At 47.6% G+C, this 27,845-nt stretch overlaps 1 protein-coding gene across 3 annotated transcripts in view; it reads left to right on the top strand.

Annotated features, from left to right (window-relative positions):
• LOC146783837 (P2X purinoceptor 7-like) overlaps positions 1-27,845 on the top strand; it is a 580,759-nt gene that overhangs the window by 423,504 nt on the left and 129,410 nt on the right. For all 3 annotated transcript variants that reach the window (XM_085635364.1, XM_085635362.1, XM_085635363.1), the window contains 3 exons: positions 23,364-23,444; positions 23,817-23,946; positions 24,205-24,341. In XM_085635364.1, coding sequence (XP_085491490.1) covers positions 23,364-23,444; positions 23,817-23,946; positions 24,205-24,341 — 348 coding nt within the window. The remainder of the gene's footprint in view (positions 1-23,363; positions 23,445-23,816; positions 23,947-24,204; positions 24,342-27,845) is intronic.

Raw genomic sequence — 27,845 nt, 5'->3', positions numbered from 1 at the left:
AACAAACAACAGCCACAATACCGTACATTTTGAACGTGTAGTTAAATACCTGCTTATCGATTACCTCTTTGGCCGATCATTCCATGGCAGTACCAAAATTACATTTGGACACATTTGCTCAACTGTAAAACACTCCCTTCTATGGGTCATTTAACAACTCGGGGCTTTGGGGTTAGGTAACCTACTTTGGATGCTGTGTAAAAGAGTAAATACAAAAATTAATGCAATGAAACAAAGCAACCAGTACTGTCTAAAACACTGTGAAAACTGACACGCATTCTGGCATTTTGTTTCGTTAATGTCAATTTTCTCATAGATGCGAGTAAAGTACTCTTAACATCTTAATGAAATCTGCACACTTTTAACTAATAGCACCGGGCAACCTTTGACTACTAGGCAATGAATACATTTTCATGCACCCCCGAAGCCCCCCAGCCCCCTTCCCCCGTGGCAAACTTCATTGCCTCCCAGTGTTTGGGGGATAACCAAGATGCAGGAGAGTGAGTCAAATAGTCTAGAAAATGAAAGAGAAGCCGGGATTCGGATTCACATGCTCCGATCCCGACCGCGTTGGTTAGTCTGTAAGCACTACTTTTATTAATGAGTTTCGCATTAGTAAAGCACCACGGTGTGCACGTGTGGCGACACTTCACCCATGAGGTACGTGCCAATGAATTGTTGACACAATCAACACTTTGCGTCTTTTTCAATATATTTATTACGAAGTGCAGGACCTTTCCAAGGGATTTTGCACACTACATACATTCACTCCAAAAATAAAACTTGTTGGTAAAAAAACATTGCCATTTACAACGTCAATAGCTCTAACTCACAAATGCGAGACCTATTTGCATTGCAAATGCTTGTTAGTCTTCTAGACAGTGCTGCAGCTGCTTTTCTTATCTCATTGGTAATTCCTCATTTAAGTCCTCTAGGCAGTGCTGCAGCTGCATCTCTGGTCCCAGTGGTAATTCTTCATTCTAAGTCTTCTAGACAGTGCTGCTACCTGCTTCTCTGGTCTCAATTCTGTCCTCTAGGCAGTGCTGTATCTCCATCTTAGGTCCCTGTGGTTATTCCTCATTCCAAGTCCTCTAGGCCATGCTGCAGCTACGTCTCTATTCATACATCCACTACACTTCAAACCAAAACACATAGGTAAAAAGACATAGACATTTACAACACCAATAGCTCTGACCTATTGCCTTGCAAATGCTTGGTACATATGTAGGTAAAATAGTGCTGTGTTGATTTTCTCTTAATAGCGGCTCCAGAGCCTGGTCTCCCGTTTGGTTGAGACATTACTTGCTGAAGCCAGAAATTGACAGCATTCCATCCATCATTTGTGTGCTGTAACACGAAGTCAGAAATAGGGCAGAGAGAGAGAGAAACCTAAGAGTGGAGTGAGCTCTAATGGGGTTCCATTTGCAGGCATCTCCTTGTATGGATTCCCTTCAAACCACTTCTAATAGAATTCTAGCTGTCTTGTTTCCATGACAACCTCTAACTACTGTGAGGGGAAAGGTATGAGCATGGGCGCTCTCAAGGAACAGGCCGTGCTTGACAGGCACTCCCTCACATTCTCACTCTCGCCCTCCCGCACTCTCACATTCTCTCTCCCTCTCGCTCCCTTCCTCCTCCTCTCCCTCCTCTTTCCAGGCTAACTGGACAGACCTGCCCCGGGCCGTGTTTGTCTTTTTTTTCACTTTGAACTTCTCTCGTTCCACGAGGCTTCGCTTAAACACAGTTTAATAGTGGGAGTCTGTGGTGGCAATTCGTCGAAACCAGAGCCCTTAACTACAAACTATCTTCTGGGACCCCAGTCAAACCATTTTTCGCCTCAGGGCTCCATGCGATCACTTGGGTCCAGAGTCTGAAGCTACATTACCCAAAACACACTTCTTCCCATACAGGGAGAGAGTCCTTTGTGCCAGCTAGGAGAACAGAAGGGACCTGGGTATTTCTTCCTGCTCAAGTGGAACTGTTTCAGGGCCATCCTAGGGTGATGGAAAGGACTAGAACTGGGGTGTTCAAGCATGGTCCTGGTGAGCCAGGTCCACCCCACATTTTGTTGACATTTCCATAGGATAAATGTGCATTCAATGGATCTAAATAGAACTCATCATATGCTTTATATGGCAATGTGGTGTTTGATGTTACCTTAATAGAAGTATCATATTAAGATTCCCCTGTGACGCCCATCAATCCAAAGGGTAAACATAGTTTTAATCATGCTGTACTACCATTTGTAAGTGTCCAGTGCTGCTGCATTACCTGCTCTGATACACTGTATATTAGAATAAAGTCGCCTCTCTTTCTTGCGATATTGATGTGGCTTAGTGCCCAGATGTTGTCCAAACACACTGTGCAAGGCAAGTTTGGGTATCTTGAATGCCTCCGGAATGGTCCCAACTGGACGAAGTAGATTCCAGGTCTGAAAGCCTCAATTTATAGGATAAGAGCCATAACCTCATATTATTTGTATAGATTTTGTACCGAATTACAATTTTACCAAAGGTTACAAGGAATGACCTATGGTATTCGGCTTTGAGACAGGTTTCACAGTGTGGATTTTCACTAACCACGTGGTTTTTGGCAATGCAAGTTCCTCCTGGTGTTACCTGGCAGAATTTTCCCCCCTGCCCCCCCTAAAAACAGTTTGGATTTGCCAGAAGGAATTTGTGACCATTTCTAAACTTAAAGCTGCATTTAGGACGAGGATGTGAGTATTTTGTTTCCATTGTCCAATCTCCTGTTTGTTAAATGTACTTTCTCTATCGTATAGCACTTTCGTAGCATTATTTTAACTGTAAAGTTTATTACGTTTTAAAATTTTAAAATTATTATTTAGATAATTGTTATGGGATAATTAAATTAGAATAATTTTAAATGCAATAAACATTTACTTTTATTTATAACAAGATTGAAATAATTTTAAATTAATAATTTGTTATTATTGTATCAACTTGTATTATCTTTTTTTCTAAATACTTTCACTTTTTGTTACCCACAAAGGCATACATTACTTTTTCCTATTTTCTCAGTAAGGTTATGTCTCAAAGTAATGGATCAATCTCCTACTTCCCCTAGCGAGGCGCTATTTACGCCCTCCAGCCAACTGGAAACTGGTGCAAAGTTGGAATAAAATTGAGGGTTCCAGCTTAGAGAATACTCTTTGAGAGAACTCCCCTAGGATGCCGGAGACAGCTGATATTGAAGAGTGGATTGAATCCATCTCCAATCAGCTATCATTTGCCAATAATGAGTTAGCCCCAGCTAAGAAAATTAAAATAGGAAACAAGGGCAAGGGCGCACCTTGGTTCACGGAGGAGCGAAGGGCTCTGAAACATACGCTCCGCCACCTCGAAAGGCTGTGGTGCAAAGCCTATGAGCCGCAAGCTCTGGTAGATTACAGGGCAAAGGTCTCCACCTATAAAAAAAGCGCTTCTTAGTAGGAAAGCTGAATACTAAGAACACAGGATCTTGGAGGCAACGAACAAACAAAAAGAAACATTTAAAATCCTCAAGGAACTGAGTCAAAAGCAGACGCAGGAAGCACCGTCAAGCCAGGAACAATGTAATAAATTACTATCCTACTTTTCTGACAAAGTACAAGATATCCTGGCTGGCATTGACAATTCCCCCTTTAAACAACTTATCCAAGAAGAGGCTGAGACACGTGGAAATAGGGTAGAGCTGATCTCTTCCTTCTGTAGTAGGGGATCTCTGTGTATAGTCATAATCATGTGAATAGTCCCGTCCATGTGCGTGGACCCCAGAGCACTTCATTAGATATATTCTCTTAAGTTGTCCTCTTCTGCAGTCCTGCATAGACACTTAAGAGATAAAGAAAGACAATAATGCAGCCTAAAAACAACTAGGCTACGCTGGCCATTTCTTCATCCTGAAGTGAAAAAGATAGCCATGTAACAGTTAAATTTAACTATTTTACTGAGTTTCACACATAGAGAAACTCCCCTTCACAAAGATCCTTTTTTCATGATAGAGATGAAGGGTTGGACAGACAAGCCCCATACGCTGCCATTATGTGTCTAAATGGATACCGTGCCTTTAAGAATCCTTCCAGAGACCCTCGGTATCCCATGATGCACAGCCAAAGGATAGTTACTTCCAGTTCTTTTTTCCGGCTCCTGTTAGCAGGACCCTGGAGCATTGAGCTCTACCTTGAGTGGTGTATTTTTCAATAATCAAGCTTTCTAAAGTTAGTTTGAATGTTTTACTCGACGTCTTAGGCCTTTTCCTTCCTTTTGCTGTCTTTTTTGGGCAGTTAGCCCACATTTTTCTTGTCAAAATGCCATCTTTGTTTGACAAGTGCCCTGAATGTGGCAGGAAGAAGGCCAAGTCGGGCGCCCACAGAGTTTGTATTCTCTGTCTACCTACTTCACATGTTCCTGAATCCTGCGCCATCTGTAAATCTTTCTCCAGGAGGACCCTGCGTGACTGGGAGAAGATTTGTCTTCAAGGCCTGGAGCAGAGAAGACAACAGGCTGCAGGTGGGACATCTGGGCAAGGAGAGAGCCAGTCCTCCTCCAAGACCCATGCGTCGGCCTCTGGGAGGCTCCCCAGTCGAAAGAAGGCTCAAAATTGATGCCGGTCCCGGTCGACGTCGAAGGCAACAACATCGATGTCGAGACCAGGTATGACGACGATATGCTCCCTGTCGACTCAGGGCTCTGGGTCGAAGCGACGTCGAAGATCAACGTTGAGGGGACGGACGTCGATGCCTCGGGTGAGGTCAACGTCGAGGACATCCCGGTCAACATCGACACACCATCGCCGTCGATCTGGGTCGAGGAGATATCTGCGCTCGCCGTCGAGGCGACACCACCGCTCACCGTCTACGCTGACAAGACGTTCGACGTCGAGACAAAGAAGGTCGACGTCGAGGAGGTATTGTCGTAGTTCTACGTCGAGAGACCAGTCGCCCTCTGTGGTCAGCCTCTCAACGTTGACAACAAGTTCTAGATCACGACGATGTCGGCGCTCGCCGTCGAGGGGCACTACATCCAGGGCTCCCTCTTCAAGGCCATCCCGCAAACGGAGGTGTGTGAAATCTACCTCGGACTTGGAGTATTCCAAGACCTATTCTCCAACTAGGACACTGGAACCTGCTCCTGGTCAGCCTGTGGCTCCTTGTCAGTCACCGCCTCTGCGGCCCAGGACTCCTCCTCCTCCTCCTCCTAAAACTCCTCCGCCTCCTCCTCCTCCACCTCCTCCTTCTCCACCTCCTCCTCCTCCTCCGTCTCAGCCACCTGCAGAACCTATAAGGGCAAGGTCACGGTTCCGGCCAAGACATCGCTCTTGCAGCCGGCACCGTTCTTCTACAAGGTCTCACCGGCACCGTCGTCACAAGAGATCTTGTTCTCAATCTACTGGGGACACAGCATCCACTAGTGAGGGAAGATGCCCACATTATCGGATTCGCCAACTCTGAGAGTGTCACCTGTTGATGACATTGCCACATTCCAGGAGGTTCTTGTGAGGGGAGCGGCAAAACTGGGCATTGCGTTGTCTGTGCCTACTCCCACTACGTCAGTGATTTTTGAGACGCTGCAGCAGAGGCAAACCTCTCGTCCTCTGCTTCCATTGGTACCCGGATTGGAGGAACCGGCGATCGAGTAATTTCTTACACCTTCCTCGGTAAAATCTGCGCCTTCGAGCTCCAGAAGAAATACCGTCCCTGGACTCTGACCCTGCATTCCTTCGGGCGGACCCCTATCCCCCCCCACCCCACCCCCGGATTCAGTCATCGTGGTGGCGGCAAAGAAGCAGCATGCTACGGCCCCCTCGTCCACAGTCCCTCCGGACAAGGGAAGCCGTAAGCTGGACTCTGTGGGGAGAAAAGTCTGCAACACTGCAGCAACATCAATGAAGGTGGCTAGTTCTACTGCCCTGCTGGGCCGTTACGACCGTTCCTTGTGGGAGTCTCTTCACCAGTTCATAGACCTCCTACCTAGGGACAAACGGGAGGATTTCCTGGAGGTACTCAATGAGGGACTGATGGTCTCTAATCAGATTATCAGCGCGGCAGCAGACACCTCTCTCTTTGCAGCCCACGAGTATTGCCATGGCGTTACTCTCTGACGGCATTCCTGGTTGCGTCTAACCTCTTTAAAACCGGAGGCTCAGAAGCGCATCACGAACCTTCCATTCTCGGGTACCACCCTCTTTGGTTCCCATGCGGACGAGGAGGTGGCCCGCATGAAGGCTGAGATGGAAACCCTCAAAGCTGTTGGCCTGGAGAAGCCTAAGGAGCAGCTTAGGAATTTCTGCCCTTTACAACGGCGTTATTCCTCTCAGCGATTCCAGCGTGGGCAGGGCCGTCAGTCTGGACAGCAACAACAGCAACAGTTTCAACGGTCATTTCAGCCATTTCATAGACGCCAGTCGAGAGGAAGGTCTAACCAGCAGTCGACACCAGGGAACAAGGCCCCAGCAGGTTCCAAGCCCTGAAGGGTTACTTCCCCCTCTTCTGTTGCCCAATCCGGTGGGGGGGAAGCATTCAAAATTATCTGGCAGAGTGGAAAAAGATAACTCGGGACTAATGTTCCCTCTAATTTTTTTCCTCTGTGTGCGGCAGTGGAGGGTCTCTGTGCGCTGCAACCTTGGCTATGTGCGCCAGGAACCAGACCGCGCGCGTGTGCAGCGCCAAATGTCACTCCAAACGTTTACTTTAAAAAGTGAAAAGATGGTGCATTTTTACACATACAGCGCCATGTTAAGGGTCTTAAGGTCGGTTTGCAAATTGGATAAACACTCCATGACATTAATTGGTTACACAGGCAAGTACACTTCAGGTTTAGAAAAGCACAGGACTCCAAGGGGCATATTATCAAGAACGGCGTTAAAATTATCGCTGCTTTAGCGGCAGGGAAACTGCCGCTAAAGAGGCGATAATGGGCTTGATAATATGCCCTTGAGAATTCCAATAGAAGCCCATGTTCTGGTGTGAACCTGGGCTTCTATTGGAATGCTCAAGGGCATCAAGCCCATTATCGCCGCTTTAGCGGCAATTTCCTGCTGCTAAAGCGGCGATCATTTTAACGCCATTCTTTTTTTTTTTTTTTTTTTTTTTTTTGAAAACCTTTATTTCGAAATTCAGGACACAGCTATTCAGCCGACAGCCCGAAGGTTCGGCAGCATTGCAAGTTAGATACAGTAATGCGTCCCGGATACAGTACGAAGAGTAATGCAAAGGTCCAATTTTAAATAAACACAGAAAAAACACACAACAAACCCCAGCAAGGCAGAACATTGAAATCCCATGGCGAAAGCCCCCAGGGGAGGCAGGACCCCACTCATCTACTAAGTATAAGACTGTGTGCGGAGGAAGAAGGGGAACAGCAGAGGCCCAGAACGGGTACCAAAACCAAACTGTGCTGGAAGGTAGGTCAGGGGGAAAGCTGTTCCTCGGGAGGTTCCAGATCCGGGGCGAGACATATTCCCCCCCTGTATTGGTTCCACCGCCCCCAGATGGCATGCCACTTCCGGGGACGACCTCTAGAGCAGTAGACCGTCTTCTCCCTAAACATGCTCCAATCCATGTTCTCCTTCCACGCGGTCAGTGTAGGGGGACCCGAGGAGCCCCATAATCGCGCGATATCCCTTTTAGCTACCATGTTACCCAGAGTCACCCATTGGGTCTGTGCCTCATCGAGATCAGTGGGCCCCCAAACGTTCAGAAGGCAACACCGCGCCTCCGGCTGTACCACAATGCCCGTCACCTCCCCCATAACTGCATGGACTCTCCTCCAGAACTCCACAATGACACCACATTCCCAAATGATGTGCAGGAAAGTACCCACCATACCACATCCCCTTCTGCACAGGCCATCCTCCGAGAATCCCATGTGGACCAGCCTTGGCCCCGTAACATACACCCGGTGCAGTATTTTAAGCTGCACCAGCCTCAGACGCGACGGGATCGCAACCTCCTTAGGCGAAGAAACCGCTGACTGCCAGTCCTCATTATCCAACTCGAGGCCATCCCTGGTCCACTGTTCTCTCAGCCCCAATAGCAAGTCTGCCCGGACGTTTATCAACTTCTTATATATGAGCGAAATCGTGCTCTCGGGCATATGACCATCAAGGACTCGGTCCTCAAGGGGAGAGGACTCCGGCACCTTCTCACCCTCCACTAGGACTGATCGGAGGGCGTGACGCAGCTGGATATACCTAAAATACTCCGAAGGCCCTAGCTCAAACTCAGTCTGCAACTCCTCGAACGACTTCACCCTCCCCTTATGCAGCACATCCCCCACCTTGGATATACCTATCAGATCCCACTTATCAAAGCCCTTCGTATGCCAGAGTCTTCCCAACCTTTCCGATTCAAACAATGGGGTAGCGAGGGTTAGCCTGTCCTTCCAGCCCAGCGAGTCGGTCGCCATCTTCCATACGCGCACCGCCACACCTGTGGGCCCCGTGAGGGACGAGTCTAGGGACCGCGAATACAACGCCCTGTAGTAGTTGCCGCCGCGCAGCAGCCACCTATCCATGGCATACCCAGGGCTGAGGGCAGGGCCGTAAAACCCATGGTTGATCGCACTCAACTGCGTGGCCCAGTAGTACCGTCGGATGTCTGGGAGCGCAATGCCCCCATCGTACCATGGGAGCGTCAACTTTGAAATAGCTATTCGCGGCCGCCCATCCCACAGCAACGTCCTTTGGAGGCCTTCGACCTCCCGAAAGTATTTGGCCGGTACCCAGTCCAAGGTGTTCTGGAGGGCGTAGAGGAAGCGGGGAAGAGACATCATTTTGAACAGGGCCACACGCCCAACAAGGGAGAGCGGCAGCCTCCGCCAACCTTCAACATCTCGCCTCAAGCGTGCCAAGGGGGGGAGCAGGTTCCTCTCATAGCGCACAACAGGATCCATGGATATAAAAATCCCCAAATACACAAAACCTTGCTGGGCAACCTGTATCGAACATGTTCTAGGGATCGGTGGGACCTCGCCACTAAGAACGTACAAGTACGATTTGCCCCAATTAATCACAAGCCCCGAGTTCCTACCGAACGATGCGAGTACGTCACAGACCACTATAAGTGACTTCTTTGGTGAGGCAAGATACAGCAGGATATCGTCGGCATAAAGCGAAATACGGTCCTCGTGATCAGGCGACCACCGAAGGCCCCGTATATCCGGGTGCCAACGTATCCACGCAGCCAACGGTTCAAGGGCGAGGGCGAACAACAGAGGCGACAGGGGGCAGCCCTGCCGAGTACCCCTTCCGAGCTGAAACGAAGCAGATGCCCGACCATTCACCACAACATTCGCTAGTGGCCCCTCGTACAGCAACCGGACCCAACTCACAAACCCGCGACCGAAACCAAACTTGGCCAGCACGGCCCATAAATATGCCCACTCCACCGTGTCAAAGGCCATCGTGGCATCGAGAGATGCCACAACAGCCGGTTCACGCAGCGTGCCCGCCCTGGCGATGACGCCATGAAGACGCGTAAGGTTCAATGCTGTGTTTCGGTGCGGGATAAAGCCAGATTGATCCGGGTGGACCAGATCGCCAAGTACCCTAATCAGACGGGTAGCCAGGAGTTTGGCCAGAATTTTCGGCTCAGCGTTGAGGAGTGAAATGGGCCGATAGGAGGCGCATCTATCTCGGGGTTTACCCTCTTTGTGTATGACCACGATCGACGCCAGCCGCTGATCCAACGGAAGGATCCCATCTCCCCGCGCCTCCAAAAACATGGCGCGCAGGTGAGGGGCGACCCTATCCGGGAACAGTTTGTACAGATCGATCGGCAGTCCGTTCGGTCCAGAGGCCTTACCCGAATTCAACGCGCGAATCGCCCCCGCCACCTCGTCAACCGTGATGTCGCCATCCAAATCGTCCCTATCTATGTCAGAGAGGCAGGGCAACTCGATATCACGGAGGAGATCAGACGAGTCTTCGGGCGGCCTGTCCGACACAGAGGAATAAACCCTATGAAAATACTCCGCGAAACACTCCACAATCCCTTCAGGTTCCACAATCGCCTCTCCCCCCTCTCCAATCAACTCTGGCACCACTCTATTGACCCGTTCCTTCCTGTCCAGCCACGCCAGGAGTTTCCCTGCCTTATCTCCAACATCATACAGACGGCCCTGTTGTTCCCTGCTGAGGGTCTTGGCGGCGTCCGTCACCAGGTCCCTATACTCCGCCTGTTTCAAACAAAGCTCATGCAGTGAGGACTCTGTGACCTCCTCCTCCATATCCCCCTCAAGGGCCGCAATCTCCTCCTCCACTTGCCGCACTTCGCAATCCCTCCGATTCTTGGCAGTCACCACCAGGGAGAGGGCCTCCCCCCGAAGCACGGTCTTAAAAGCTTCCCACAGCGAGATCGCCGAGTCCACGGATCCCAGATTGTCCTTAAAGTAATTATCTACCTTCTTTACCAGGGCGCTGAGCATCTTGGGGTCTCGGAAATACCAAGGGTTAATGGGGGCCACCCTCCCTCCTCCCTCCCGACCAAGATCCAGCCGGATCCACACTGGCGAGTGATCAGAGATACCACGTGCCATGTGCCTCGCCTCGGATATCAACGAGGCATGCGCGGCCAGAGTGAGCAGGTAGTCAATCCTGGAGAGACTACCATGCGCCCCGGAGTGAAACGTGTATTGACTCTGTGTGGGGTGCCGGAGCCTCCAGCAGTCTATCAGGCCAAACGTGTCTAGGAGGTCTGGAAGCCATTTCTGTGCCCCCCCTGTGTCCCTGGGCGGGTATCTATCCAGCAGTCCGGAACCCACAGCGTTGAAATCCCCTCCCACTACCAGCATGCCCCCCGGGAGAGTCAGCAAAGCCCTGCCCAATTCAGCAAATGTGGCGGCCTGCAGGGCCGGCGGGACATAGACCGAAACCAAAACCAAAGTCCTTCCTTCCCACCGCCCCGCCACCGCCACCGCCACAAACCTCCCCCTATCGTCAACAATGGTGGAGTCCACCTCAAAAGGCAGCGATGCTCTAACGAGGATGCCCACACCCCTGGACCCAGAAGAGAATCCCGAGTGTGCAATGGATTTATACCCCTTCCTATTCAGGGCATAGCACGTATTGCCTATGAGGTGCGTCTCCTGCAGCAGTACAACGTCTGGCATTGAGCGTTTCAGAAATTGCAAAACAATCCCCCTCTTAATGCGATCCCCCAAACCATTAACATTCCAGCTTATAACACTTAGGCCTCTACCCCCCATCCTCAAACGGAAAGAGGCCCACCCCACACCCGAGGCGCCACCATGGAACAGCCCTGAGGATAATCATCATGCCTTACAGAAATAAACCCCCCAACAACAAACTCAAACTCCCCATAACTCCCCCCACCCTGCACCCCTGCTGCAGCTTAAAAAGCCCCCCCAACTTGCAGTGTGCCTGTCGCCCTACAAAAAGAAAATCTACAAAAAGTACCCTAAGGGAGGAAAAGAGCACCCCTCGTCCTCCCGCAACCCTCCACAGTTACTGCACTCTGTTCAAATCTTCAAATATGGTCAAATCAAGTCAGGCCGGCTTTGAGTTATCAGCCCTGTCCATCCCGGCCACTGTCTCCATGCTCAGCTGTGTCGTCCCCGGTCCGTCGCCGGGGCAAAGCGTCCAGCCATTCGTCGGCCATAACAGGAGAGTCAAAAAAGAATGTCCGATCTTCATGCACCACCCGTAGTCTGGCGGGGAAAAGCATGGCATACTTTAGGTCCCGCTCCCGGAGCCTTCGCTTCACCCCCAGGAAGCTCTGTCGCTGTCTCTGCACCTGCTGGGTAAAGTCCGGGTAAAAATTCACCGACGCATTCTGGAAGGGGACTGGGCCCGTCACCCTCGAAGCTTGCAGGATAGCGTCCCGATCTCGAAAATGAAAGAGCCGGGCGACAATCGGCCGCGGCGGGGCACCCGCCTTGGGCCGTCCGCCCGGCACCCTATGGGCCCTTTCCACCGCAAAAAACTTTCCAAGGCCCTTAGGCTTCAGATGATTAAGGACCAAATCTTCCACAAGCAGGTCCGCCGAAGCCTCATCCGAGGACTCCGGGACCCCGATTACGCGCACGTTGTTGCGCCTGGACCGGCTCTCGAAGTCCTCCAGCCGGCGGGCGGCGAGGTCACTCTCGGCCCTCAGCTTCCGGACCTCGTTCTGCAGGTCCGCGACCTCATCAGTGAGGCCCGTGGTCTTGTGGTCCAGGTCCTTAACGCGTTCGTTTGTCTTGCCCAGGTCCGAGCGGATCAAGTTGACATCCACCAGGATGGCGTCCACCTTATGCGCCAGGGCCTCGAATTGCCTCCCCATCGAGGTCTGCATCCCATCAAGCGCGCCCATGACATCCTGCAGGGAGAGCTCCGGGGTCCCAGGCGAGTCCTCCTTCTGGGCATCCGGCGCCTGGCTCGATCCACTCGGCGATGTCTTCAGGAGGGCGTAGCGGTCCATACTGTTGACTTGGGAATACGTTCCCCGCCTGGTGGACTTAGTCTTCAGCCGATCTCCTTCTGCCTTGCCCGACATAATGGACTCCAGGCCGTCCAATGCAGTGAGGACCGTCCCCTCTCAGAGAGAGGTATAAAGAGTGAGCAGGTCCGCCTTGTTCTGCCAAAGTAGCCCACCGAGCGTCCCTGGGGTTATAGAGCCACCCAGAGCACCACAGTGTCCGGGCAGACAAAGGGAACGAAACCGAAAGTGAAAGAGCGAGGGCCTCCGTCCGGCAGTTCACACCTCACCAGGCCGTTGTTCAACTAGGAGTCGGGCATCCTGCCAACTCTAGCCCCTGGCATCTCCGGGAGTTAGGCCGCAATCTTTCGCCAGTCATAAGTCCGGTTCCCGATGGGCGATCCGACCCCGGGTAGCATCAATCGCCTCCCTGACAACTCAGCAACACGGTGCCATGCATACCATCAGGATTAGAGTCAGGATAGTCGACGGAGGGCCCGAGGGTCTCGGGAGCTCTAAGCTCACGCGGCCATCTTGGTCAAGCGCTAGGCTCCTCCCCTCTTTAACGCCATTCTTGATAATATGCCCCCAACAGTGGTACCATCATAAGATTTTACTAAAGATTCTTAACTGGAGCACTGTTCATTGGGTGGAGAAATGTTGCCCCTTTTGTTACTTGCAGTTTAGAAGTTTGAATCCTAATATAGAACAGTAAGCTATTAACTATCAAAGAGCTGCATTTCCATTCATTGCAATGGCAGAAACCTGCGACAGACCACCCGAGCGGAAGAGTAATATAGCTTTTGATTGTAAGAACGTAAGGGTGTCTTTGAACAGTAAATAGAAAAATTCAGCCTGAAATTTAAAAATCATCATCAAGAGGAATAACCTTCAATCATGTTTTACTTGAAGATAAGTTTAAACAAAACACAGAACAAGGCACAGTAGGGCAGCCGATTTAAGGGAGTTCCTCAAATACTAAAATAGATGCCTAAATAACAGCCAACCTCTATACGTCTCAAACCACAAAGTGACTAGCTAGAATTCAAGCTCTGCATTTTCGACCCCATACCTCCTGCTATGCTGTAGGTACCACAAGGGAGAGGGGCTGCAGCTTGCAAAGAGAAGAGCAACTTTAAAAACACAGCGTGTACTTTCTGAAAGTACACGCTGGGTTTTTAAACTTGCTCTACTCTTTTGTTTGTAAAGCGCCATGTGGGGAACAGGCCCGGCTCCAGGAATTTTTATTTGGGTGGGCCAAGGGTGCATTTGCGTGGGCCACTGCGGGCTTGATTTGTCGCATATTTGTCTAGGCAGACCTGCTTCCGGGCCCTCCTTTATCTCTTCTTAGTCTTACAAGGCCCAGTAAAACACACTTTTTTCCAAATCTCTTTCTAAATATTATCACTCTCAAAAAGTGCTTTTTCCATGTAGTGTTCCTTTATTGGGAAAAGGAGGTTTCTGAGGTGGGAGTATCAGGCAAGTGACACTTCTCGGGCTCCCTCTGTGCAAGCCTTCAGGGAGAATCCCTCTTCATTACTACCTCCACCTGACCCCGGACTCTGCAGCCCCCTCCCTTACAGGCTCCCTCTGTGCGAGCCTTCAGGGAGAATCTCTCTTCATTGCTACCTCAGCCTGACCCCGGACTCTGCAACGCACTCCCTTTCAGGCTTGATTATCCACTACTCCTCTCCAGTGCACCTTATCTCACAGCTGACCTTGGGCCCCAGCCCCATATCAGGCATCATAGGACTCCACTTTCATTGTTCCCGGTAAAAACATTAGTAAAATCGCCTACAAACTTAAAACATTGAATATAGCAGTAAATATAATTAGCACGCACTTTATTTATTTATTTTTTAATTTTTTTATCTTTGGGCACCAGGGAGACCGCAGAGGGCCGTTCGATATTTGACCTTACCAGTCGAGTGGGGGGGCTGGGCAGTCCCAGACTTCTTCTTTTATCATATTTCTTGTTTGCTGGCCAATATGCGCATATTATTGGCTGGGGAGGAGGTGAGCAACCTTGCAGAAGCACCTTCTATCTATCAGATGGTATTGGGCCCTGTGACATATAACTGTCTTTTTTCTAGACCTGATGGAAGTTATTACAAAAGGACTCGATTTAAGATTTTGAGGGCTGCCTTTGGGGTCTGGGACATTGTTAGGAAAGCATTTCAGATTCCTAGACTTTCTGCATATACTTCTCTATTGGCAGACCAATTATTACCTTCAATCTTTTTTGATCATATAATGAGGGACTGGAAGATAAAAGGTATCACTTTTTTAGGTGATTTCTATGCTTCTGATGGGGTCTGCCTATCCTTTGCTGAATTGAGGGACAAATATAACCTCTCCAACATACAATTCTTTAAGTTTCTGCAGATTCGAGATTTTTTAATGAAACATGTCTCGGTGGTTAGGTCTTATGAAATATTGGAGGTTATCAGGAGTAAGGCAAAGATAGGAGTAATTTATCAAATATTATTAACATCTAGAAAGGATATGTTGAAAGTCAATCTTAAATGGAGAGAAACTTTGGTAGACAATGGGATTTTGGTTGAAAATTCTATAAGCGTGGCTCGAAAGGTATGTCTCACAGCCTCACTAAGGGCACAGCACTATAAAACGGTTTTTAATTTGTATCGGACTCCTGCTGTTATGATGAAATGGGGTGGGGTGAGAAATTTTGGCAAATAATGGAAAATGTTTTCGCTGTAAGGGAGATAATGCAGATATGCTGCATATATTTTTTTTGTGTCCTAAGCTCGGACAATTTTTTGGGCATATTGAAAAATTTACTTCAGTCATAGGAAAACCGATTCGACTTTCTGCCAGTATGATGCTTTTAGGAATTGGGGAGGAATTGATGGAGGGCCAAGCTTTGTTTAAATATCGTTTTTTACTTTTTATAGTGACAGCAGTGGCTCGGCTTTGTATTGCCACTTTTTGGTTACAGCTCGACGCTCCCCCATTCGAAAGTTGGCGGGCAAAGTTTTATAATATTTTTAATTTAAAGATTAGTTTATATGTACTTAAAAACCCCAGCAGAAGGAAGTTTGGTCTGGCTATATGGGAACCTATGATTGAGTATGGTAGGGGGTAGCTATATATCATGATTTATGATGTTGAATATCCATGAATGTATATGTATGTAACAATCTTGGCCTTTCTGTATCTTTTTGTCTGTGATAACTATGGATTATAAAAATAAAAAAAATAAAAAAAGCACGCACTTTAAAGTATGTTCCACAGTAGCCCTTATGACCCGACTGCTAATTAAATAAACAAAAACAGAAAGGCCATGACAGGGCCGGCTTCAGCGCTGATACAAAAGTATTTTTTGGTGCCACACCAATAACCTCTTTCTCCGTAAATACCTTTACTACCACCTTCCAACAGTGCCCCTCATCCCTCCATTGCCCCCTCTAGTGACCTCCTCCTCGGATTCTCTCACTGCCACATGCCACAAGTGCCCCTCATCTCCCCATAGCCCCTCCCCCTTATGACCTGCTCCTCGGATTCCCTCACTGCCACCCTCCAACAGTGCCCCTCAACTTTACTTAGCCCCTCTCTCATATGCATTTCATTTGTTGTATAGCGCTACTCATATCAGTGTAGTGTGTGTCAATACTTTACACCACGCACGCATTATACAGAGACAACGAATCATACAAGTATGTAAATCAGTCTACAGGGAATGTCACATAAGCCAATGAGGATTACAAGGTGTAGGAATCACATGTCATCCATATTGGTGGGCAGTATATTTTAAGAGGGTTTGGTCTGGGGAAACGCAACCTTAGGATTTAAAGAGTATTCCATGGGGGTCAGCTTTACTGATAAAAATGTATATCTGCCCGAACATACTCATTTTAGCAACATTAGAATAATGAAAGACTGCGGAAGTTCTAACTACATCACAAAACAAAAAAAAAGCCAAGTTCTACCTAATAATAAAATAATAATAATAATAATATCCACATTTGTAAAGCGCGAACACTCACCCGTAAGGGTCTCTATATACCTATACCATTCATGTTTGTATGCAGCTCTTTGGTGACAGTTCATTGGTCACTGTCCTATGTTAGGATTGTAACTTCTGAACTGCAAGTAACACAAGGGTCTCTGTGACAAAGGCAATGGTTACCATTGTCAAAGAAAGGATTTATCGCCTTTCGCCATGTGGAGATGAAGGGGTGAAACAATAAATAAAGCCTTGTCACCATGTAAATGGTCTTTTAAAGACCTGTTAAGTACTCGGTGTGGCTGCGATAATCTCTAAAGCTGTCTGTGTGCGCCTGGGAAACTGTCTCGTCTCGGGCTGACACACACGAGGGGGGGGGGGGTTGCAGCCCTTTAAGCCCAAGCCGTTGCACGCATGCCTTCAGCCCTCACTGCGAGGGCCAAGGCTCCTGTTTGGCTGGAACCGGGCCTGGTGGGGAAGAGTGTGGGCTTTTGTTTAAGTATTTATGTTAATCACAGCTCGTGAAGGGGCTGTGATTAACATGAATACTTAAAAGCCCACAATCTGCCCCGCAGGTGCCGACAGCGGCAAGCCCCCAACTCCCCTGCCTTACCTTAACTCCGACACCGCATTCAGAAAGGGAGTGATTTTCGCGCCGCTCGCTTTTTTAAAGCAGCGGCGCGATTCACTCGGGGGATGTCGTGGGTGTGCACGCGCTGCACATACGGCAGCGCGCGCGCACCTTATCGGGAACATAGCTCAGGACAGTTGGGTGCTGAATATTGTTCGCAATGGATACTGTCTACGTTTCACCAGCCCTCTTCCATCAATACCGCCAGTTTGCTCTCAACACCGGCTGCACAAGCTTCAGGTGGAGGCTGATACCCTGCTAAGGAAAAGGGCGATAGAACTAGTTCTTCCTAGAGGGGACAAGGTCTATATTCAAGATTCTTTCTCGTATGCAAGAAGGGCGAGAACAAATTCAGACCCATTCTCGACTTGCGGCAAGCGAACAAATGGATCCACAGAGAAAAGTTCTGCATGTTATCCCTGCATCAGATCTACCCTTAGCTGCATCAGGGAGACTGGCTATGTGCAATAGATCTGCAAGACGCATATTTTCATGTTCCCATAGCAAGAAAACATCGCAAGTTCCTACAGTTCCTGGTCGGCACCAATCACTACCAATATGCAGTGCTTCCCTTCGGCCTGAAGTCAGTGCCCAGGACTTTAACAAAATGCATGGCAGTAGTCGCAGCACACCTCCGGAAGAGCAGAGTGTTCGTCTATCCATACCTGGACGAATGTCTGATCAAGGCAGCCACGTTTCAGGAAGCACAACTGCATTTCAACAGGACGTCCGTTCTGCTGAATCATTTGGGTCCACACATCTGTCAAAGTCTGTCGCAACTCCTGTCCAGTGTCTGTAGTATCTGGGAGCCTCCATCGAGGAGAGACGCTTATCAATCCTTCGGAAGGCTCAGACTCTCATGACCATACCCTTCCTGACGGTGAAGAAGGTGTCCTCTCTCCTGGGCTCCATGGCCTTGTGCATTTTTCTCACTCCTCATGCACGCCATAAGACTAGTGGGTCTGTTTGTTTCTTCCACCGCTGGGGTTTGTAGTTTGGGGATGGGCTTGCTATTCTATTCACATGATTATGACTATACACAGAGTTCCCCTACTACAGAAGGAGTAGTTTCTTACCTGTAACTCCAGTTCTGTTGTAGAGGTATCTCTGTGATAGTCATAAGCAACCTGCCCTCCTCCCCGGTGGATGAAACAGTATGTCCAGAATTTAGCAGGCCTTGCTTTATACGCCTTCACAAAGAACCGAAAGTAACTAGCCTTTGGCTGTGCATCATGGGACACCGAGGGTCTCTGGAAGGATTCTTAAAGGCACGGTATCCATTTACAGACACATAATGACAGCCTATGGGGCTTGTCTGTCCAACCCTTCATCTCTATCATGAAAAAAGGATCTTTGTGAAGGGGATTTTCTCTATGTGTGAAACTCAGTAAAATAGCTAAATTTAACTGTTACCTGGCTATCCGAATGCGGCCTCTGCAGGAATGTTTGGAGGATCAGTGGAACCAGAAAGAGGGGAGTTGGGAGGACAGGATTATGTTGTCACAGCAAGCCATCCAGTCTCTACGATGGTGGTGCTCCCCACACAATCTCCTCAGAGGGACTCCTTTCCACAAGGAGATTCCAACACAGACCATCGTGAAAGATGCGTCTCTCCACGGCTGGGGTGCGCATTCGGATCACCTACAGATACAGGGCAGGTAGCCCGTGAAGGACTCTACGTATCACATAAACTTCCTGGAACTTCGAGCTGTTCACTTGGCACTGAAAGCTTTCCAGCCTTCCTTTCGCACCAATTCCCTGCTTGTACAGACGGACAACACAACAACGATGTTCTATATCAACAAACAGGGGGGATCCCACTCTCGCCCACTGTCTCGGGAGGCCCAGGTGATCTGGCATTGGTTTCTGGCCAGGGACTCGACCATCACAGCGACTCACCTCCCGGGTGTGCAAAATGCTCAGGCAGACGCTCTCAGCAGACTCGTTCTCGAAAATCACGAGTGGGTCTTAAACGACGATGTGGTGCAAGAAATATTCGAAAGTTGGGGAACTCAGGAGGTCGATCTGTTCGCCACCGCGGAAAACAGAAAATACAGCGACTTCGCCTCCAGGTTCTACCAACCAGGGACGCTGGGGAATGCACTGTGGATCAACTGGTCGAACAGCTTTTTATACGCTTTTCCACCCATTCCCCTGATTCCAGCAGTGTTGATCAAACTTTCCCAATCACGGGCCAAGATGATCCTCATTGCTCCGGAGTGGCCCCGTCAGTGGTGGTTCACCGATCTACTACATTGGTCTCTCCTGCCGCACCTTCGGCTTCCGTGTCGGCCGGAGCTTCTCATGAAGTTCGGAGGGCAGATGGTGCATCCCACCCTCTCATCGTTGAATTTGGCAGCATGGCTCCTGAGCTAGTGCAGTATGGACATTCAGATCTCCCTCAGAACTGTACGGAGATATTAAAAGAAGCAAAAAGACCATCTACACAGACTTCCTACACATATAAATGGAAGAGATTTTGCATTTGGTGTGCCTCTAAGAATGCAGATCCTACCTTCTGCAAAGAGGATGTCATTCTTCCTTATTTGCTGCATTTGGCTCAATCTGGCCTGAATTTTCATTCCATTAAAGTTCACCTAGCAGCTTTAACTGCGTATTGGAACTGTCCTTCACAAACTTCCTTTTTCCAACTCCCAGTCATCAAAGATTTTCTGGAAGGTTTGAAGAAAGTGTTTCCTCCCATTAGGAGTCCTTCATCCTCCGTGGGAGCATAATGTGATGCTTTCTAGACTGATGCGGGAGCCTTTTGAGCCCATTCATAAGGCTTCTCTCCAGCATCTGTCCTGGAAGGCAGATTTCCTTGTAGCCATAACATCGGCTCGCAGGGTGAGTGAAATCCAGGCTCTCTGCTGTCAAGAGCCTTACACAGTGTTTCATTCTTCTAAGGTAGTCATGAGGACTCACCCTAAATTCCTTCCAAAAGTAGTGTCAGAGTTTCATGTGAATCAAACGATTTCTTTACCCACATTTTTTCAGCATCCTTCCTCTCCTGCTGAGAGATCCCTTCATTCTCTCGATGTTAGAAGGGTGTTGAATTTCTACTTAGATAAGACTGAGGAGATTTGTAGATCGGATCAGTTGTGTGTTAACTATGGCTCTGTCAGGACTGGTCTTGCTACCTCCAAGCAATCCATCTCCAGATGGATCGTGTCCTGTATTCAGTTGTGTTATCAGAAAGCCAACAAGACTAGTTACTAAGGCTCACTCTACCAGAGGTAAAGCTGCTACAGCGGCTTTACTCCGTAACGTCCCTATTGCAGAAATCTGTAAGGCTGCCACTTGGAAGTCAGTCCATACCTTTACTAAACACTACTGCCTGGACTCTGATGCCAGGGCAGATGCTCAGGTTGGGCAGGCTTCACTGAGGAAACTATTTGCACAATAGTGGGTCTGTTTGTTTCTTCCACCGCTGGGGTTTGTAGTTTGGGGATTGGCTTGCTATTCTATTCACATGATTATGACTATACACAGAGATCCCCTACTACAGAAGGAGTAGTTTCTTACCTGTAACTCCAGTTCTGTAGTAGGGGTATCTCTGTGATAGTCATAAGCAACCCGCCCTCCTCCCCAGTGGATGAAACAGTATGTCCAGAATTTAGCAGGCCATCCTTTATACGCCTTCAAAAAGAACCGAAAGTAACTAGCCTTTGGCTGTGCATCATGGGACACCGAGGGTCTCTGGAAGGATTCTTAAAGGCATGGTATCCATTTACAGACACATAATGACAGCCTGTGGGGCTTGTCTGTCCAACCCTTCATCTCTATCATGAAAAAAGGATCTTTGTGAAGCGGATTTTCTCTATGTGTGAAACTCAGTAAAATAGCTAAATTTAACTGTTACCTGGCTATCTTTTTCACTTCAGGAGGAAGTAATGGCCAGCGTAACCTAGTTGTTTTTAGGCTGCATTGTTGTCTTTCTTTATCTCTTAAGTGTCTATGCAGGACTGCAGAAGAGGACAACTTAAGAGAATATATCTAATGAAGTGCTCCGGGGTCCACGCACATGGGCGGGACTATTCACATGATTATGACTATCACTTAGATACCCCTACTACAGAACCGGAGTTACAGGTAAAAAACGAATCCTTCCAAATTCTTGACCTAGAGACCCTGGGACGCATTGCAATCAGAATAAAATCAGGCTCACCCGTAGATCCATGTCCACCTAGTTCCTTTAAACTTGCACTTCCAGCAATTGAGGGAGAAATCCTCGTCATGATGAACCTCTCGCTGGAAACAGGGAAGGTTCCCAGGAATTTTAAGAAAGCAAGAGTAATCCCCCTGCTCAAGACGACAGGAGCTGATACCTCTAACATGAAAAATTACAGACCTATATCCCAACTCCCTTTCTTGGTCAAAATCATGGAACAACATGTCCTGCAAACTCTATCTAGGTTCATGGAGGACCCTCAACTCCTTGGAGAAAGGCAGGCAGGTTTCAGAGTTTACCACAGTACCGAGTTGGTGATGTCCGTACTTGATGAAATCAGGATCACAGCAGACAAAAAAAAGCCATGCTTCCTAGTCCTCCTTGACCTGTTGGCGGCGTTTGACACGGTCAATCACTCTCAACTCCTGGAAAGAATCCAGGACATTGGTATTGGTGAGCCAATCCTACAATGGATTACATAATTCCTGACAGACCGCACCCAAAAAATCCAGATGGGTGATTTGGTGTCAGAGAGAGGGTCCATTACCTGTCCCACAAGGGTCGGCGCTGTCCCCACTCCTGTTCAACATATACCTCAGACCTCTAGTGAGGGACTTGGCCCTGATGGACTGCCAGGTATTTAACTATGCGGACGACACACAAATCATCCTACAAATAGAAAACAACCCACAAGCCCACACACGGGTGAAAGACTTACTGAAAGACTTACTGCGATTTGTGGTAAACTGGATGACAGCCAATTCTCTCAAGATCAATCCGGATAAAACGGAGGTATTGGCTGTCACCAATGATAGCAGCCCTTGGAACCCCCAGTAGTGACCACACGAGCTGGGAGACACCCCATCTCCAGCTCCGGTGGTAAAAAGTTTGAGCATTAAAATTGATGCCAAACTCTCATTGGTCAATCAAGTCTCTACTGTGTTCGGGACTTGTGTGGGCTTACTCAGACATTTGAGGAAACTCTCCCCCATCCTCTCCTTCTCAACCATGCGCGCATGTGGTGGCGGCCCTGATCTTGGCCCGTCTTGACTATGGGAACTTACTTTACATTGGACTGCCCGACTCATTGCTGGGCAAACTCCAAGTGGTGATGAACAGGCTAATCTTCAAGTTGCCAAGGCGCACTCGGGCCTCACCCCTACTGCACTGGCTTCCCATCAGGCAGAGGACTAAATTCAAAGGCCTCTGCATTACACATGAGGCACCCAAATATATCAAAGAACGCCTGGTGAAATACGACCCCGGCCGCACCCTATGGTCCTCCACAGAGGGCCTTCTAAAATGTCCACGGTTCAACTACACCACTACAGGTGGCCGAGCCTTCTCGGTCCTCATCCCGCAATTATGGAACAGGCTGCCTGGTCAGCTTCGCTCCGAAAGCGGCCTCCTTCCGTTCAGGAAGAAACTGAAGACTCTATTATTCACAGAAGCCTGGGCATAGCACTCTCCTCTGAGAGACAACTCCCTCCCTGGGACTATCGCTGATCTTCTTGCAGCGCTTAGAGACCTGCAGGTATTAAGCGCTCTACAAGTCAAAATTAACATTAACATAGTAAAGAAATGCTGAATTATAGGTATCTCTGTAAAGGTATGTGGAAGTAATGGAATCTTAATAATGAGGGTGCATTCATTTGTTGTTTTTTTACTTTTTCAGTGGCATATTGTTGCATTTTTAACATGGGTGGCATGGTAAATCCCATCCCTTAAGATCTCGCCTTCATGCAGTTTGCTGAACTGAGGAAAATAATTATTGGTGAGCCAGCATTCCAGACATCTCCCGTGGTCTGATGACTTTGTTTTGTATACTCAGACTAGTGCCCACATCTAGGTTTGGCACTTTCCAGCATGTCCTGCACTATGGCAGTGCATTAGGGGTCCTGACATGGACTAGACTTGCTTCTTCATGAAAATCCTGGATTCTGCGAGAGAAATGATTTTCTAAACCCTGAAAGATAAAGATTAAGATTATTATATTTGCATGTACTATGCTGGTTTTATAGCCTGTGAAATGATGACTTTTGTTTCAGCTGATAGTTTTGGTAAGTATTGTCAGACAAGTTACCAGATGAGCCAGACATGAGTCGGGGCCCGGGTTGCATCTGAATGTTTTGATTCCAGAATCTTGTTTTATGGCAATCTTCTATTTTTATTCCAGGCCTGCAGTATTGAACAGTGCTGAAAACTTCACAGTTTTAATCAAGAACAACATACACTTTCCAGCACTCGATCATACAGTGTAAGTGAAATCTCTGTGCTCCTGTGTGTTGCTGTGGACTTTGCATTGGGCAGGCTAGTGCATCCTCCGCGTAGAGGCTGGAAGTCTGTATAAGCGTATGTAGCGCTCCATAAACCTCTTCTTCCACCCCACCTTCATAGCCAGGCTAAAACCACCACTCTCAGGTTTAGAAAAGACGTTTAATGAAGCCCCTATGAAGCAGGGAATTGTTTAAATAAATTCAGAAATGTCTTTTAAGCAGGTGTTAGGCCTGTTGGTCCACTAGCCTTCACCCTAGAATGCAGATATGGCTCTTGGTAGCCATGCTGGTCAATCTGTAGCTGATTATGGTCAGTGCATAAAACCTAAATGTAATTCTTGACTCTTCTACAGGACAAATATCCCTCCAGACTTCAATGCATCCTTCACATTTACCAGATTCACATCTCAGCAGTGCCCCATTTTTCGACTAGGCGACATTTTTCAGGAAGCGGGGGAGAATTTTTCAGATGTGGCCATTCAGGTAAAGCACTTTGAGAACTGAGACTCATTATATGTGGATGATCAGTTTAACATTTCTCACACTGCATATTTTATTACAGAATAGGGAGCATGTCTTTCCAAGAATAGTCCCATGTGGTTGTGTGACGGAAAATCTGCACATTGTTACATGTTGCTGTAATATATGAATAGGGACATGCAATGTTTTTTCCTGTTTGCTCTTCTGACTGAAGTGATCAACAATTATGTTCCTTATTAATCATTTAATTTGCATCTTCAGGGTGGAGTAATGGGCATAGAAATCAATTGGAATTGCAACTTAGATAAATGGTTCTACCACTGCAAGCCGAAGTACAGCTTCCGTCGATTGGATGACAAAAAGGACACAGAGGCATTATATCCTGGCTATAACTTCAGGTACTCTATAACTTTAGCTATTCCATAACTTCAGGCACTCTATAACTTTGCTATTCCATAACTTCAAGCACTCTAGATTTGCAGGTATTTCATAGCTTCAGACACTCTGTTACTATAGCTATTTCATAACTTCAGACATTCTATAACTTCATGCTCTCTATAACTTCAGGAACTCTATAACGTCAGGTTCTCTATATTTTCAGGCACACTAAACCTTTAGGAACTTCAAGTATTATATAACTTAAGGCATTCTGTAGTTTCATGTACTCAATAACCTCAGATATCCCATAACTCAATAACATCAAACGATCTGTATCTTCAAGCACTCTTTATCATCAGGCTTTTTGCATCTTAAGGCATTCTAGAACTTCAGGTACTCTATATCTGTTAACTTTCTATATGTTCTGGCACTCTGAAAGTTTAGGCTCTCTAAAACTTCAGGTACTCTATAACTTCAGGCACTCTGTAACTTCAGATATACCATAACGTCAGGTACTCTATAACTTCATGTATTCCATAACTTAGGCACTTGATACCTTCAGGCACACTATATCTTCAAGCACTCTATATTTTCAGTCTCTGTTTAACGTCGGGTATTCTATAACTTGAGGCACTCTATAACTTCTGATACTCTATATGTCAGGTACTCTATAACTTCAAGTATTCTAAATCTTCAGATAATCCTAGGCATACTCAATAGAATATGACTGAGGAGGATACAGTGAAGGCTTCTGGTAAAAGAAGATATGAGTTGACAATAGGAAAATTATGCCATTGCCACAATATTGCATCAGAGGTTTAAGTCTTCGTACCAGGTGCTCTGTAGAAATAACACTTCATTTAATGCTGTTAAATGAGTTGCTCCTAATTCACTTACGATGCCCGTTGATGAGAGGGCCCGAGAAGGAAGCCAGAAACACAATTCAGAAGGAGGGAATAGGAAGGCACGTGTGTGATGTCACGTCACCACATTCGCTCGTATAGGCTGCTTCAAGGCAAGGATAAGGTAACAAAGGAGGAAAAATGGGGAGGGGCATGGCGATGACAGGTCAGGATGGAAGAGTGTTCAGATTTCAATAAATTTGTTTTAGTGACATTGTGCCGGTGAGTGTGCGTGTCACTAGTTAAGCACAGTGTATGATATCTAAATACCTTCAAAAGGATTGTGCCCATGAAGAATATTTTGGAGACCTGTATGGTTGCCAGTAGCTTGCACATTCCGTCGGATGAACAGGTGAGTTTCCTTCAATTCCTACACCTGCAGGTCCTAGGTGTGAAGCTCAGCAGGGCTGAATCACGTATTCATCTTTTAGCGGTTAATAAGAGTACCATCACATTTTGATACTTCACCTTGTATTTCAAAACTAAAAATAAAAACATTTGCCAATGCTATGTAAAAAGCAAGTTATTATTAGGTTATGTTATGTTAGTCATTTTCATAAAATATTATGCCACCCTGAGGTCTCCTCAAAGCACTTTAGGGGAGAGGAGAGCTAGAAAAGAGTTTGTTTTAAAGGAGAGGCAGGGTAGAGTGAATGAGGAAGGAGTTGCATAACCCAAGACTGGTTTGTCACCAAACAGTGCAATAGTGTGTTGCTGAATGTGTGGGCAGCGGTGTGGGAGGAAGAGTGTAAGTGGTCTATTGGCAGCTGAAGCCAGGGATATGTGGCATTATGCTTGGAAGTGAAATTCAGTGATTTTGCTCTTTCATCATTGTGTTGTGTGGAACAAGGATCTTTCTTAGGTACTCTTGGGACAGGCTACAGGAACCAAGTTCTGCGGTATGAATATTTTGTTCCATGCAAGTCATGTAGAGAATTAAGTATCACAACAAAGTACCAATTCAAGAAAATAATTTTGACAAACCTAAAGCTTTAACGACTGGCAATGGATATTTTGCTTGTGAATTCATAAAGCATTTCATAATTCATTTTTATATTCACCCACATTGTATGCTCTATCATTATTGCAAGGAAGTTGATCAAAACTGCTTAGAGGAACAATAAGACCAAAAGTAGCGTAAGCTACACTGAGCAAGAGAAAAGGGAGAATTCATAATGAATGATCCAAATCTGATGAGAAAAATTCGGGACAAAGTATGGGAGCGAAATGTGTTGAGACGCATCCATCCTTTCCAAGCGCTGCCTCATAAACGCCACAAACAGGAACCAAGCTCAGAGGAAGAGACTCCGCCACATCTTGTTTGGTGAAGTTCATAGTATTCCCAGTGGAGAGGTCAGCATCTTGAATAGGTGACCTTATACAGTCCAGATCCACCTTCTATTAGAAACTCATGAAATAAAGTCCAATGGCGGCTATGCTGGATGCCGAGAAGGTGCTTGACTCCCTCGCGTGGCCCTTACCGAGAGCTGTCTTTGGTAAATTGGGCATACCCACTCACTCCATTCCTCGCATTGATCATGCTCTTGTATACCAAACCTACAGCCCGCCCCCGTGTGAGTGGCGCGCTTACAGATGCATTCCCTATTCTGCGGGGCATCAGACTGCGGTGCCAGTTGTCCCCCCTCCTCTTCATAATCGAGATGGACCCACTAGTCTGTGCATTGCAGGACTAACACTCACACCGCGGGCTACAACTTACACATGGGCCTCTACTTCTACCTCTATAGGCAGACAACATTCTGCTCTTCATTAGACACCCAAAAGATAACCTACCCCCAATCATGTAGGAGATAGCGAGATACAGAAACCTCTCAAGATTCCGCATTAATTGGACCAAATCAGAGCTTTTTCCCTGAACAGATGCCACCCAACAAACACCTGCTAACTGTCCCCTCTGATGGGCAGGGACGGCACTAAGTACCTGGGTATCCATCTTCATAGAAAAACAGAACACATTTTACAGCATCATTATGGTCTGGCTATGGCTGCCCTTACAGCACAAGTGGACAGGTGGATCAGACTGCCCCTCTCCATGTCTGGACAAGTGGCCATTATCAAGATGGTTGTATTACCCCAGTTTTTATTTTTTTCCACCAACATCCCTATTCCACTACCACAGATATTTTTTCACACCCTGCGCAGTACCTTTATACATCTGATATGGGCAGGAGGCCGCCCACGAGTTCGTTTGCGCAACCCTGACTCTCCCTCACGAGCGAGGGGGCCTGAGAGTTCCAGATTATGGCCTTTATTTCCTAGCCGCTCAATGGCAATACTCTTACCACTGGTATCAACCTGATGCCCGCATTCCACATATCCGCCCCATGCACGCCCATTTGGACAGACTCCTACATTCACAGATTTTACCCAAGGGCATACCACCGGAGCTTTGGGACGTCCAGACAGTTTCTTCAATGTGCTGGTCTTGGCATAGGCTGGAGCGAATGTTAGGCGGGGGACCTGTCTACACTAGCGCTCTCCCTCTCCATGACAATCCATGGCTCCCACTTATATGGGACACACTGGTCAAGAACACACTTAGCCGACAGTCCTTATCTACCATGGGGGACCTGTTCCCAGATGGCCATGTTCAGCACCTAA

Source organism: Triturus cristatus, chromosome 11 (assembly GCF_964204655.1).
Source record: "Triturus cristatus chromosome 11, aTriCri1.1, whole genome shotgun sequence".
Lineage (NCBI taxonomy): Eukaryota > Metazoa > Chordata > Amphibia > Caudata > Salamandridae > Triturus > Triturus cristatus.
The sequence above is the reverse complement of the archived record's forward strand: the minus strand, read 5'-3'. Positions and strand labels throughout refer to the sequence as shown.